Source organism: Ranitomeya imitator, chromosome 3, assembly GCF_032444005.1.
Source record: "Ranitomeya imitator isolate aRanImi1 chromosome 3, aRanImi1.pri, whole genome shotgun sequence".
Lineage (NCBI taxonomy): Eukaryota > Metazoa > Chordata > Amphibia > Anura > Dendrobatidae > Ranitomeya > Ranitomeya imitator.
In genome coordinates, this window is record NC_091284.1 from 319,414,078 (window position 1) to 319,429,900 (window position 15,823).

General features: G+C 41.6%; 1 protein-coding gene across 7 annotated transcripts in view; it reads left to right on the forward strand.

Moving 5' to 3' along the window:
• The window catches only part of DCAF6 (DDB1 and CUL4 associated factor 6), a 600,095-nt gene that overhangs the window by 504,136 nt on the left and 80,136 nt on the right, over positions 1-15,823 (forward strand). For all 7 annotated transcript variants that reach the window (XM_069756622.1, XM_069756618.1, XM_069756619.1 and 4 more), the window contains one exon: positions 13,647-13,785. In XM_069756622.1, coding sequence (XP_069612723.1) covers positions 13,647-13,785 — 139 coding nt within the window. The remainder of the gene's footprint in view (positions 1-13,646; positions 13,786-15,823) is intronic.

The window sequence follows — 15,823 nt, forward strand, 5'->3', positions numbered from 1 at the left end:
CCCCGGACCACGACACCCATCGGACCCGGACCGCAGCGGGACCGCCCCTGGGTGAGTATATTCTAACCTCTTTCTCTCATCTTTCAGGATACATCGGGGGCTTATCTACAGCATTACAGAATGCTGTAGATAAGCCCCTGATGCCGGTTAGGCTTCGCTCACCTTCGATTTTGGGGGTGACAGGTTCCCTTTAATGTGAAAAAAATTAAATTTACCAAGTGGCTACAATGAAACAAAGTGAAAAATTTAAAGAGGTGTGAATACTTTCCGTACCCACTGTATACCTGTATAGATTTCCCATCAACATTAGTGCAGTGAAGGCAGGAAATGAAGTATTTTAGAAATACCTTACTTTGGGAATCACTAAGAAATCAGTTTTATTTATAGTAATTTGTGGGCTCTGAGTGTTTTATTTTGGATGGGAGGCTAAATCATGTTATAGTTCAGCTCTAGGTTCATTTTCTCTAGACATATGCCTTTTAAATGGGATTCTCATCATCATAAATGGGTAAAACCATAAAATGTAGTAAAAAAAAAATACGTAGTCAAATTTGCCTCAATAAAAATCTTAACTATTTTCAATAAAAAAATTATTTTTTATTATTCTACTAGCTGAAGAGTACGGCGTTGCCTGGGCATAGTAACTAACTGTGGTTAGTTATAACAAATTATAACAAATTACAGTGATTATAATGCACATAAAAACCTTTCACATCATATACTCAACACCACAGATTTGCAACATAAATTAACTAAACGATTACCTAAGTATTGATAGTATTTTATTTTCAACTCATTCAAAAGCCTTTTGGATAAACAACATTTTTGTTTTTTCCTTCCGGTGCAAAGATTAACAGATTTTTGGCCGTTCCAACTCTTGAACAGGCCACGTAAAGTTGTCCATGAGAAAAGCATGGAGATTGCAAATTGATCTCTACTATTTTCAAGGACTGTACCTGAGCCTTGTTACTGGACATTGCAAGTGACAGTGGAAGTGGAAACTGGAGGCGTTTAAAATCAAAAGGCAAATCAGATGGTATGAGTGAAAAGGTCCTCTCCTTTGGCACATCGTGTTGCTGAGCTGTGTATCTAATCCTATCCTGTATGATACAGTCTGCTGAGCTGTGTATCTAATCCTATCCTGTGTGATACTGTCTGCTGAGCTGTGTATCTAATCCTATCCTATGTGATACTTTTTGCTGAGCAGTGTATCTAATCTTATCCTGTGTGATACAGTCTGCTGAGCAGTGTATGTAATCCTATCCTGTGTGATAGTGTCTGCTGAGCCATGTATCCAATCATATCTTGTGTGGTACTGGGATCCATCTGCAGTCTGTGTCAGGGTGGTCTCTGTTGGCACGGTAATAAATTGTTATTTCCAGCTTACAGTACAGAAGGACAATAACACCATAGAAATTATAAGGCTGGGTTCACATTGCGTTATGGTGGTACGTTAAACGGACTACGTTACACCGCGGCATAACACGGTGTAACGTAGTCCGTTAACGCCGCCATTGAAAGCAATGTCGGATGCATCGCTAGCGCACGCCCACAATGGGCGTGCGCTAGGGATGTGCCGTCATTGAGTGACGGACCCTGCAGCGTTTCCGGGTCCGTCACTGCTAGTGATGTAAACGCGATGTAACAGCAGCCCGTTAGCGCATGTGCTGAACGGGCTGCTGCTAACGCAATGTGAACCTGGCCTAAGAATAATAGGCCTCAAGTTACCACAACTGTCTACAAGGAAAACTGTTGCTCATAGCAACCAATCACAGCTCAGTTTCTTATAAACAGCTCTGGTGAAATGAAAGCTGCTTAGTGATTGCTTGCTATGTGGAGTGCACGTGGCTGATACACACACATGCTTAGTGATTGGTTGCTGATACATACACATATACACACACACACACTCATATATATCTACTATATAATTGTCTACGGGTCACTTCCGTCTTTCTGTTTGTCCTTCTGTCACGGTTATTCATTCGCTGATTGGTCTCGCCAGCTGCCTGTCATGGCTGCCGCGACCAAACAGCGACGGGCACAGTCTGGAAGAAAATGGCCGCTCCTTACTCCCCACAGTCAGTGCCTGTCGCCCGCATATTCCCCTCCGATCACCGCTAACACAGGGTTAATGCCGGTGGTAACGGACCGCGTTATGCTGCGGGTAAAGCACTCCACTACCGCCGCTATTAACCCTGTGTGTCCCCAACTTTTTACTATTGACGCTGCCTATGCGGCATCAATAGTAAAAAAAGGTAATGATAAAAATAATAATGAAAAAATAAAACCTGCTATACTGACCCTCCGTAGTCGCTCGCGCCGGCCGCCATCTTCCGTTGCAGGTTCCGGTGGCAAAGATGGTATGGGAGAAGGACCTGCCATGACGTCACAGTCATGTGACCGCGACGTCATCACAGGCCCTGCGCGAGAAGGACCTGCCATGACGTCACGGTCATGTGACCGCGACGTCATCACAGGTCCTGCGCTCATACCAACTCTGGGACCGGAAGCTGCCGTGGACTACAAGGGGCCTCGGAAAGGTGAGTATATGTTTATTTTTTAACCTGTGACAAACCTGGCTGGGCAATATATTACGTAGCTGGGCAATATACTACGTGACTGGCCAATATATTACGTGGCTCTGTGCTGTATACTACTTTGCTGTGCAATATACTATGTGGCTCTGTGCTGTATACTACGTCACTGGGCAATATACTACGTGACTGGCCAATATACTACGTGGCTCTGTGCTGTATACGACGTTGCTGTGCAATATACTACGTGGCTCTGCTGTATACTACGTCACTGAGCAATATACTACGTGGCTCTGTGCTGTATACTACGTCACTGGGCAATATACTACGTAACTGGGCAATATACTACATGGCTGGGCAATATACTACGTCACTGGGCAATATACTACGTGGCTGGGCAATATACTACATGACTGGGCAATATACTACGTGGACTGTGCAATATACTACGTGGACATGCATATTCTAGAATACCCGATGCATTAGAATCGGGCCACCATCTAGTTTATATATATTGCTTATTTTTACTTAAACAGTCATGGCCAAAAGTATTGACACCCGTGCAATTCTGTCAGATAATACTCATTTTCTTCCTGAAAATGATTGCAAACACAAATTCTTTGTTATAATTATCTTCATTTAATTTGTCTTAAATGAAAAAACACAAAAATAATTGTCCTAAAGCCAAATTGGATATAATTCCACACCGAACATAAAAAAGGAGGTGGACAACTCCGTGTTTAACTGTATTGTTTAATTACCATCAAGGTTAATTTAGAATTTGATAATATTCATATATACTCCCCTGCGAGGGATTTTGTTGTGAAACTTTCTTGGTTTTTTGTTGAAAAATAAAAACTTGTTGAAACTAAAAAAGGAGGTGGACAAAAGTATTGGCACTGTTCGAAAAATCATGTGATGATTCTCTAATTTGTGTAATTAACAGCACCTTTAACTTACCTGTGGCACCTAACAGGTGTTGGCAATAACTAAATCACACTTGCAGCCAGTTGACATGGATTAAAGTTAACTCAACTTCTGTCCTGTGTCCTTGTGTGTACCATATTGAGCATGGAGAAAAGAAAGAAGACCAAAGAACTGTCTGAGGACTTGAGAAACCAAATTGTGAGGCAGCATGAGCAATCTTAAGGCTACAAGTCCATCTCCAAAGACCTGAATGTTCCTGTGTCTACCGTGCGCAGTGTCATCAAGAAGTTTAAAGCCCATGGCACTGTGGCTAACCTCCCTAGATGTGGACGGAAAAGAAAAATTGACAAGAGATTTCAACGCAAGATTGTACGGATGTTGGATAAAGAACCTCGACTAACGTTCAAACAAGTTCAAGCTGCCCTGCAGTCCGAGGGTACAACAGTGTCAACCCGTACTATCCATTGGCATCTGAATGAAAAGGGACTGTATGGTAGGAGACCCGGGAAAACCCCACTTCTTACCCCGAGACACAAAAAAGCCAGGCTGGAGTTTGCCAAAACTTACCTGAAAAAGCCTAAAACGTTTTGGAAGAATGTTCTCTGGTCAGATGAGACAAAAGAGGAGCTTTTTGGGCAAAGGCATCAACATAGAGTTTACAGGAGGAAAAAAGAGGCATTCAAAGAAAAGAGCACGGTTCCTACAGTCAAACTTGGTGGAGGTTCCCTGATGTTTTGGGGTTGCTCTGCTGCCTCTGGCACTGGACTGCTTGACCGTGTGCATGGCATTATGAAGTCTGAATACTACCAACACATTTTGCAGCATAATGTAGAGCCCAGTGTGAGAAAGCTGGGTCTCCCTCAGAGGTCATGGGTCTTACAGCAGGACAATGACCTAAAACACACTGCAAAAAGCATTAGAAAATGGTTTAAGAGAAAGCACTGGAGACTTCTAAGGTGGCCAGCAATGAGTCCAGACCTGAATCCCATAGAACACCAGTGGAGAGATCTAAAAATGGCAGTTTGGAGAAGGCACCCTTCAAATATCAGGGACCTGGAGCAGTTTGCCAAAGAAGAATGGTCTAAAATTCCAGCAGAGCATTGTAAGAAACTCATTGATGGTTACCGGAAGCGGTTGGTCGCAGTTATTTTGGCTAAAGGTTGTGCAACAAAATATTAGGCTGAGAGTGCCAATACTTTTGTCTGGCCCATTTTTGGAGTTTTGTGTGAAATGATCAATGTTTTGCTTTTTGCTTCATTCTCTTTTGTGTTTTTTCATTTAAGACAAATTAAATGAAGATAATAATACCAAATAATTTGTGTTTGCAATCATTTTCAAGAAGAAAATGAGTATTATCTGACAAAATTGCAGGGGTGTCAATACTTTTGGCCATGACTGTATAGATTGCAGTGCTGTTAGATTGCTTATTGCCTATATTACCAATCATCGATGGCTGCTTCCCTTGGTAAGGAGCAGGGTCGGACTGGCCATCGGGCAGTTCTGGCAAATGCCAGAAGGGCCGATGGCAGTAGCGGGCTGCTCGAGTGTGTGCTGTCGGCACACATTTCCCCCCCCCCCCCCGTTGGCACACTCCCGGCCCCGCATTCAACTATACCGGCGTCATAGACGCTGGTACAGTTAAATGCAATGATGGGGAGAGAGCGTCTGCTGTCGCTCCCTCTCCCATCATTCCCCACTCTGTCTGCCGCTTACACTGCGGGTATGACGTCATCGCGCACCTGCTGTGTGACCGGGTGGGCAGACTGCAGCTGCTGAGACCGGAGCCAGGAGCAGCGCGTGGCAAGAGGAAAGGTGAGTATAGTCAGTGTTTTTTGTTTTTTTTTATTATTATTACATGGCATGGCTGCATTACATTCTATGTGGCTGGGCAGCTCTGCATTATATTGTATGGTGGCTGTGCTGCATTACATTCTATGGGGACTGGCTACATTACATTCTATGGGGCTGTGCTGCATTACATTCTATGGGGGCTGGCTGCATTACATTCTATGGGGCTGGCTGCATTACTTTCTATGGGGGCTGGCTGCATTACATTCTATGGGGGCTGGCTGCATTACATTCTATGGGGGCTGGCTGCATTACATTCTTTGGGGCTGTGCTGCATTACATTCTATGGGGGCTGGCTGCATTACATTCTATGGGGCTGTGCTGCATTACATTCTATGGGGGCTGGCTGCATTACATTCTATGGGGCTGTGCTGCATTACATTCTATGGGGTCTGTGCTGCATTACATTCCATGGGGCTGTGCTGCATTACATTCTATGGGGGCTGTGCTGCATTACATTCTATGGGGGCTGGCTGCATTACATTCTATGGGGCTGTGCTGCATTACATTCTATGGGGGCTGGCTGCATTACATTCTATGGGGCTGTGCTGCATTACATTCTATGGGGCTGTGCTGCATTACATTCTATGGGGGCTGGCTGCATTACATTCTATGGGGACTGGTTGCAGTACATTCTATGGGGACTGGCTGCATTACATTCTATGGGGGCTGGCTGCATTACATTCTATGGGGCTGTGCTGCATTACATTCTATGGGTTCTGTGCTGCATTACATTCTATGGGGGCTGTGCTGCATTACATTCTATTGGTGCTGTGCTGCATTACGTTCTATTGGTGCTGTGCTGCATTACATTCTATGGGGGCTGTGCTGCATTACATTCTATGGGGGCTGGCTGCATTACATTCTATGGGGGCTGGCTGCATTACATTCTATGGGGACTGGCTACATTACATTCTATGGGGGCTGTGCTGCATTACATTCTATGGGGGCTGTGCTGTATTACATTCTATGGGGGCTGTGCTGCATTACATTCTATGGGGCTGTGCTGCATTACATTCTATGGGGACTGGCTGCATTACATTCTATGGGGGCTGAGCTGTAATGCTGGATACAGCTGTAATTATATGTTACATAGTCGTTACACTCCCCTCACTTCTTGTAACCTACAAGTGTACAAAGATATTATACAGTCACCATGTGACAAGTGGGCCTGTGTGACTTCAAATGCCAGGGCTGAATTTTAGTCCCAGTCCGGCCCTGGTAAGGAGTATGCACTTTTAATCTCTTTGCCATATAGTTTTAAAGCTAGTCTGTGAAGCTTGTGTCATCACATGATTTGTCCAGCTTCAGTGTCCTTGTGCTTCCCCCAAGCTGCAGAGGCAAAGCAATCACTGTTTGAGCCAGCAGTGCACCAATGCTGCTGGTCTAAACTGTCAATCGTTAGGAGTGCACTAGCAAGCAGGAGGCCGGGAGGCAGAATTAAAAAGAATACATGAGAACACCCCTTTGATGGGAAAGTTCTTCTAACAGCATTTGTTTGGTTCTCCTCCTGTAACCAGCTCTGTCTTATCAGCCCCCACCCAATTGAAAAACATGTGTTCCATGTAAAGTGTTTTTAATTAGTGGAAGTCTGTAGTAAGCAGAGGAGAACCTGTAGTAAATGTATTTGGGATTATCCCCAATACATTTTTCAAATTGCGAGAAATTCACCTAAAAATATATTATTCGATGATGACTGGTATTTTAGCTTATTTGACTACACAGTGAAAAAATAAAAACATCAGTAAAATGTCCTTTCAACTGAAATCACTGGAGAGTAAAATTGTCTTATTATTTTTGCATGGTTCTTTTAGGTCAATCAGCTTGGTACATTTGTTTAAGTCTACTAATCTATTTGTGTAGTAGTGGTCATGTGTTTGAGGAATCTAATACATACCAAAAATGTTAAAATTGTGTGCAACATGGTAACTTAATTTTTTTTCTAATAAAAGAAGTAATAAATTATACATTTACAACCATTTTACAATCTGCTTAGAATATGGCAATAATGATTTTGAGATTACCGTAAGAGGAATTGTGAAAATTATTTTACATAGTTAATTGTATATCTGTTTCCATGTCAGCTCAGAAGGAGGGTTTCTAAGAATAAGGAAGTGGTGCAAATTACAATTGTGGCTTTCTAATATTGCAGTATTGTTAGTACTACACGCGTTCTTGACTCTATGCTTCCCTTCATGCATCCTAGACCTGTGTTTGCCTTTTTTTTGTTACTGCATCACACTGTTGACTCACGTGCAGTCTCTGATCTACTAGTATATCCAAGTCTTTTTCACATGTGCTATTGCTTAACTGTATTCCTCCCATTCTGTAGGTGCCATTTTTATTTTTCTTGCCCAGATGTAGAATCATTCATTTTACCCTGTTAAATACCATTCTATTAGTCGTTCCATACCTGGATGATATGCCCTGAACTAACCAGATTTTGGTCCAGAATCTGTGGTATTAAACAAACTTTCTTCAGTGTCATATTACATCGGGATCCCTGGTTCGCCCTCCTATATTACGACATGCTAGACCTCACTCATACAAAATTTCGACTCCTTACTTTTTTTCTGCCTCCAATGAGACTATTGCACATTCATGGCTGAAAATATATTTTCCCTTACAACACATCAATTCCAAAATGGACAGATCTATGATAAATTAAAAATTGTTCAGTACTATATTAGATTAACATGTCAAGTTTGATTACGATCTAAACACCATGAGTTAAATATGCTTACCCAAGTTTACCAATCTTCCAAGTTGCTCTAAGGAGGCTCTGTCAATGGTCACCTGGCAAATCTAAAAATGGATACCACCGACATGCTTGGCACAAGACGCCCTGTTTACCAGATCACAGGGGTTGCCCTGGCTTTAACTCTTTAAGATCTGGATTTACACATGGGCCCCATGCTGGGTCCACGGTGTCAGGTTCTGTTCAGTAGTGCAGGTTGGCAAGAGTGGTTAGGTCGCTGGGTCAGAAACAAGAGATCCGAGAAGGCACAAAATCTGAAGAAGCTAGAATAGTCAGTAAAACAAGCCGAGGTCAAAACAGGAAACAAATATACTACACAGGAGATGAACACACGGGCCTTAACCAGAAGAGCAAAGGGTTATATCTCACAACTTCCAGCAGTAAGCTGAAAGCTTTGGTATGGTGTTGTGCTTTCCAATTGGCTGAAACAGGGAGCTGATAACTAGCTGGACAGCGCACATGCCCATACTGTCTTTTTCCAAAGAACTTTATTAACTTTTGTAAATAAACTAATGGGAAACGAAAGATCGGGTAGGGAAAGGAGGGAAATGATTGAAGGGGGGGAAAATAGAGGACAACTATATTACATTTATTCCATTAGCATTTTCAACCTTTTATGTTACATCACAAAGTGTTATCATTTGAAATATATTCTCAAACTTTTAAGGATATAGTTCTAACCAGCTATGCCATTTTGTTGCATATTTATCAGAGTAAACATTAACCACCGCCAATTTATATTCAAAATTTTTATGAAGCATCATTCTATCAATTATATCCTTTAGACAAGGGATGACCTGTCTTTTCCAATAGAAAGCAATAAAAAGTTTTGTAATCAGTAATAAATGGATAATTATTTGGCTATTGGAACGGTAAACCTGATCTGAGTCCAAAGATAGGAGAGCCTATTGGGGTGAAAGGATGAAGATAAAAAATGAAACCTTTCTCCAAAGGGGTTTTATTTGGGGGCAAAGCCAGAAGGTGTGCAGTCCCTTTATGAGGTTATAACTCTGGAACGCTTCAACGGATCCTGATGATTCTGACATTATTTTCTCGTGACATATTGTACTTCATGATGGCGGTAAAATTTCTTTGATATTACCTGCGTTTATTTGTGAAAAAAAACTGAAATTTGGTGAAAATTTCGCAATTTTCCAACTTTTAATTTTTATGCCCCTAAATCACAGAGATATGTCACACAAAATACTTAATAAGTAACATTTCCCACATGTCTACTTTACATCAGCACAATTTTGGAACCAAATTTTTTTTAGTTATGGACTTATAAGGGTTAAAAGTTGACCAGCAATTTCTCATTTTTACAACACATTTTTTTTAGGGACCACATCACGTTTGAAGTCACTTTGAGGGGTCTATATGATAGAAAATACCCAAGTGTGCCACCATTCTAAAAACTGCACATCTCAAGGTACTCAAAACCACATTCAAGAAGTTTATTAACCCTTCAGGTGTTTGACAGGAATTTTTGGAATGTTTTAAAAAAATGAACATTTTTAACTTTTTTTCACAAAAAAATTACTTCCGCTCCAATTTGTTTTATTTTCCCAAGGGTAACAGGTGAAATTGGACCCCAAAAGTTGTTGTACAATTTGTCCTGAGTACACTGATACCCCATATGTGGGGGTAAACCACTGTTTGGGCGCATGGCAGAGCTCGGAATGGAAGGAACGCCATTTGACTTTTCAATGCAAAATTGACTGGAATTGAGATGGGACGCCATGTCGCGTTTGGAGAGCCCCTGATGTGCCTAAACATTGAAACCCCCCACAAGTGACACCATTTTGGAAAGTAGACCCCTGTAAGTGCATCTCTGCCGCTGTGATCCAAGTAATTAATATCAGAGACAACAGATGACACCATACACAACACAATCCCCTATATCAAGACCAATAACACCACATACAGGAAGAAATACAACCACAACCAGACCACACCACATAGTGACTGAATAACACCACATATTACCAGGATATAGGGGACCATTTAATACCATAAAAAAGGAGAAATACCACCCCAACATAACTAGACTACACATTCCACCACATAGTGACCGAATAATACCACATATAGGGAATAAATACCGCCATGCCGTGACCAGACCACAAATTACCACCACATAGTGACCAAATAATACCACACATAGGGGATAAATACCGCCACACCGTGACAAGACCACATATTACCATCAGATAATGACTGAATACTACAATACTGATTATGAATACAAACCACAGTACTAACAACACTGTTATTGCCACCAGTGACATACACAAGAGCTCTGTATATAGTGTCATTGTACAGGTAATGCAGTGATCACCAGTGACATTATACACAGGAGCTTTGTATATAGTGTACAGGTAATACAGTGATCATCAGTGACATTATACACAGGAGCTCTGTATATGACAACAGATGACACCATACACAACACAATCCCCTATATCAAGACCAATAACACCACATACAGGAAGAAATACAACCACAACCAGACCACACCACATAGTGACTGAATAACACCACATATTACCAGGATATAGGGACCATTTAATACCATAAAAAAGGAGAAATACCACCCCAACATAACTAGACTACACATTCCACCACATAGTGACCGAATAATACCACATATAGGGAATAAATACCGCCATGCCGTGACCAGACCACAAATTACCACCACATAGTGACCAAATAATACCACACATAGGGGATAAATACCGCCACACCGTGACAAGACCACATATTATCATCAGATAATGACTGAATACTACAATACTGATTATGAATACAAACCACAGTACTAACAACACTGTTATTGCCACCAGTGACAATATACACAAGAGCTCTGTATATAGTGTCATTGTACAGGTAATGCAGTGATCACCAGTGACATTATACACAGGAGCTCTGTATACAGTATATAGTGTATAGTATGCATGTACATGTAATATACTGACTCACCGGTGACGTCTCTAGTTGAAGTCCTTCTTCTTCGCCATCACTTCTTCCAGCCAGGACTCATCTCTGCAAAAAATAACACACAGTCATCAATAGCTGATCGCTTCCAGAGCACTTGCCCCACTTTTTCCCTGACTTCTACGCTACGTCAGATGAAGAAAAGAAGTGACGTAGTACCGCCCTGCACAGTAACAGGACCTCCCTTTTGTTCCCTCCATGGAAAACCATTTCCTAAAAAGTAAATTATATTACTGTAGTAATAATGTCCCTAATTAGAAATTAGAAATTATGCTCCCCACTTCTCACCATAAACTAATATAGCATGTTCCTCATTCTAGCCCCCAGACAATAATTAAGTCCCTCATCCTGGCCCCATTTATTTAATAATCTCGCGCAGCCTGGCCCCCTTTATTTTATAATATGCCTCAGCCTGCCCCCTATGTCCTTTGTGCAGCTTGGCCCCCAGATATCCATCTTGCTCCCCAGCTATCCATACTGGCCCCATATGTCCCTTGTCCTTCCACCACCCCCATTGTCCGGGCCCCTCCCCCCATAAATCCATCCTGGCTCCCCCCATATATCCATCCTGATCCCACTTATATATAACCATCCTGGCTCCCCCATATATAACTATCCTGGTTATTATTATTTATTGTTGTAGCGCCATTTATTCCATGGCGCTTTATATGTAAGGAGGGGTATACATAATAAAAACAAGTACAATAATCTTAAACAATACAAGTCATAACTGGTACAGGAGGAGAGAGGACCCTGACCGCGAAGGCTCACAATCTACAAGGGATGGGTGAGAATACAGTAGGCGAGGAAAGAGCTGGTCATGCAGTGGTTTGGTCGATCGGTGGTTACTGCAGGTTATAGGCTTGTCGAAAGAGGTGGGTCTTCAGGCTCTTTTTGAAGGTTTCGATGGTAGGTGAGAGTCTGATATGTTGTGGTAGAGAGTTCCAGAGTAGGGGTGATGTGCGAGAGAAATCTTGTATGCGATTGTGAGAAGAGGAGATAAGAGGGGAATAGAGAAGGAGATCTTGTGAGGATCGGAGGTTGCGTGCAGGAAAGTACCGGGAGACGAGGTCACAGATGTATGGAGGAGACCAGTTGTGGATGGCTTTGTATGTCATGGTTAGGGTTTTGTACTGGAGTCTCTGGGCAATGGGGAGCCAGTGAAGGGATTGACAGAGGGGAGAAGCTGGGGAATAGCGGGGGACAGATGGATTAGTCGGGTAGCAGAGTTTAGAATAGATTGGAGGGGTGCGAGAGTGTTAGAGAGGAGGCCACAGAGCAGGAGGTTGCAGTAGTCAAGGCGAGAGATGAGGGCATGGACTAGGGTTTTTGCAGATTCTTGGCTGAGGAATGAACGGATTCGTGAAATATTGTTGAGTTGAAGTCGGCAGGAAGTGGAAAGGGCTTGGATATGTGGTTTGAAGGAGAGATCAGCATCAAGGATTACCCCGAGGCAGCGAGCTTGTGGGACTGGGGAGAGTGGGCAGCCATTTACTGTAATGGATAAGTTCATTGGGGGGGTCACGTGAGATGGGGGAAAGATGATGAATTCTGTTTTGTCCATGTTAAGTTTCAGAAATCTAGCGGAGAAGAAGGATGAGATAGTGGACAGACATTGAGGGATTCTGGTTAGTAGGGAGGTGATATCTGGTCAAGAGATGTAGATCTGTGTGTCATCAGCATAGAGGTGATACAGAACGCCATGAGATTCTATGAGCTGTCCCAGGCCAAAGGTGTAAATGGAGAAGAGCAGGGGCCCTAGGACTGAACCTTGTGGGACTCCGACAGATAGGGGGCGAGGTGAGGAGGTGGTGTGTGAGTGGGAGACGCTGAATGTCCGGTCTGTTAGGTATGATGAGATCCAGGATAGGGCCAAGTCTGTGATGCCAAGGGATTAGAGGGTCTGCAATAATAGGGAATGGTCCACTGTGTCAAAGGCAGCCGACAGGTCGAAGAGGAAGAAGACAGAGTAGTGTCGCTTGCTCTTGGCGGTTAAGAGGTCATTGGTGACCATAGTAAGGGCAGTTTCAGTGGAGTGGTGTGACCGGAAGCCCTGATTGTGGAGCCTACTGAAACATGTTAACAGACCTTTTTTGAAATGCTTAGCAAAGCTTTGCAGGTGTTTTCTGTTAATTATTTAAATTTACTGAGGTAATGACTTTTGGGTTTTCATTGGCTGTAAGTCATAATCATCAACATTAACAGCAATAAACACTTGAAATAGATCAATAGGTTTGTAATGACTCCATGTAATGAGTTTCACTTTTTGTACTGAAGAACTGAAATAAATTAACTTTTTGATGATATTCTAATTTTGTGAGAAGCACTTTTATGTCACAAGAAAACATTCTCAGAATCAGTGGGATCCGTTGAAACGTTCTAGAGTTGTAGAGTTGTCTGTGGGGAAAATCCAACGCATAAAACCCGCAAGAAAATTTGACATGCTGTGGGTTTGCAGCATGCACCACATGTTTTTTTATGTATAAAAAAAATAAAAAGAATGGCTTTTCTCATAACTTTAGATGAATAGTAAACTATTTCTTAATTTCTCTTTATATATAAAATCTTAATCTGCATTTCAGGAGATCTGCAGCAGCTCGTATCCAAGAGCTTTTTAGAAGAAGAAAAGAAAGAAAGGAGTTGGAAGAATTAGACATGCAAAATATTCGTCAGCCTCCATCAAAACTTGTGTACAAGGGTCACAGAAACTCGCGGACTATGGTAAGACAGCAAAATACAATTTTAGTGAATTTTTAGCAATGTGACTCCCTTAATATAATTGCATTTTGATCCAAATTTTCAGACAACCAGATATGTTTAAGATAAATTTGTCTAGTGATCAAAATCCATGTTCAATCTTCTTGCTTGCAGTTACTGTTTTGTTAATCTCTTCCTGACATTTGACCTACCTATCATGGTCGGGAAGGGGTTCCTGACCAATGACGTACAGATATGTCATACCGATGGTGCAGGGAACAGGAGCTGTCCCTGCACAATTGCTGCCAGGAGCTCAGCTTAAGTGATAGCCTAGTCTTGGCTGTTTAACCTTCTAAATGCTGCAGTCAGTATCCGATCTAGCAGACCCCTTTTCCCTTCTGATCGGTACCCCCGCAACATCATTGCGAGGGCCCGATGGCATTCATGGCAACCCGATGTCACATGAGTACATCTGGGTCTTTCAACTATGGTGGCCTGTTAAACCATACCAAGAACATGGTCTAAAAGGCATTCTGTCAGTTTAACATTGACAGGTGTAATGCCAATGCAGTGCTAGTTCATTTCTATGCATTATAACAGTGATCAGAGTCCTAAAAGTTCAAGATTCATAGAGGGACTAAATAAAAAGTTAAAATAAATTAAAAAAATGTAAATATTTAAAAGAAAAATCACAAAATATCTAAAAAAGAAATAACATTATATCCACAAATACGTTTATTTATGTAAAAACAAAAAAGAACTTTATGTAAGTATAGTATATTTGGTATAAACATGTCGAGAACGGCCTGATTAATAAAACTGTCACAGTAGTTAATACCTTCAGTGAATACCGTTAAACTAAATAAATAAACATGGCAAAACACTATGTGTTTGAATCATACAGCCAAAAAAATGAACTATAATGCAATAAAAGTCAAATGTAAATTAAAATAGTTGAAAACGTCATCTTGTTCTGTAAAAAAACAAGCCGCCATACAGCTCTGTCAGCAGAGTACTAAAAAAGCTATAGCTCTAAGAATATAGCTTTGTAGAAATAATTTTTTTGTCTATAAAATAGTTTTTATTGTGTGAAAGATGCAAAACAAAAAATAGATGTAAATGTAATCGTTCTGACCCAAAGAATTGCTGGATTTTGTTTGTTCTGCCTCCCAAAAAATCGGTATAGAAAGCAATCAAAAATTTTTATGTGCCTGAAAATGTTCGCAATAAAAACGTCAACTTGTTCCACGAAAAACAAGCCCTCACATGACTCTGCTGGCAGAAATAGTTCTGAAAATATGGCGATGTAAACATTTTTTTTTTCTAAAACGTCTTTTAGTGTGAAAGCGCAGCCAAACATAAAAAAAAATATTGAAATCTGGTATCACTGTTATCGCACCACCATGAAAAATAAAGCAGTCCAATCACTTATACCGCACAAGGAACGGCGTGAAAATTAAATAAAGCCAATGCTTCACCTGCTGTTGGTTAGTTCATTCTGCCTCCCAAAGATCGCAGTAAAGCTCAGCTTATATTTATACTTTGCTCTATGCTAAGTGCTTACATCGAGGTTTCCGTATAAATCTCTGAATGATGTGATTAAGACTGAACCTCCAGCGGAAGATTCCCTATAATGAGGCAGATGGAGGCACTGTAAGCGCTGTCTGGTTTATGATCGAACTGTGTCCATATTAAGTATGCAAACAAGCTTGGTTGGCCACCATTTTATGCACCTCTCACTGCTAGACAGAAGCCAGACTGAGTCCAGAGTAACGCTGCTGCCTCATTATAGTGAATGGATCTCTCTGGGGTATCATCTGAATAATTTATTTCAAAGATTTTGATGGAAACGAAAAATGAAAAGTAAGTGCTTAGCGTACAGCACAGGATAAATGTGTTAGAAAATGTTATGTAAAATGTTCCTGTGATGAATGTGAAGGATCCACACCTCGCCACCCCACCTGTCTTTAATATTGCATCAGCGGGATCATGTGGTAAGGTCTCCCCACTTGTACTAATGTAACATTCCACACCCCCTGGGGACACGTTACATCAGCTTGTC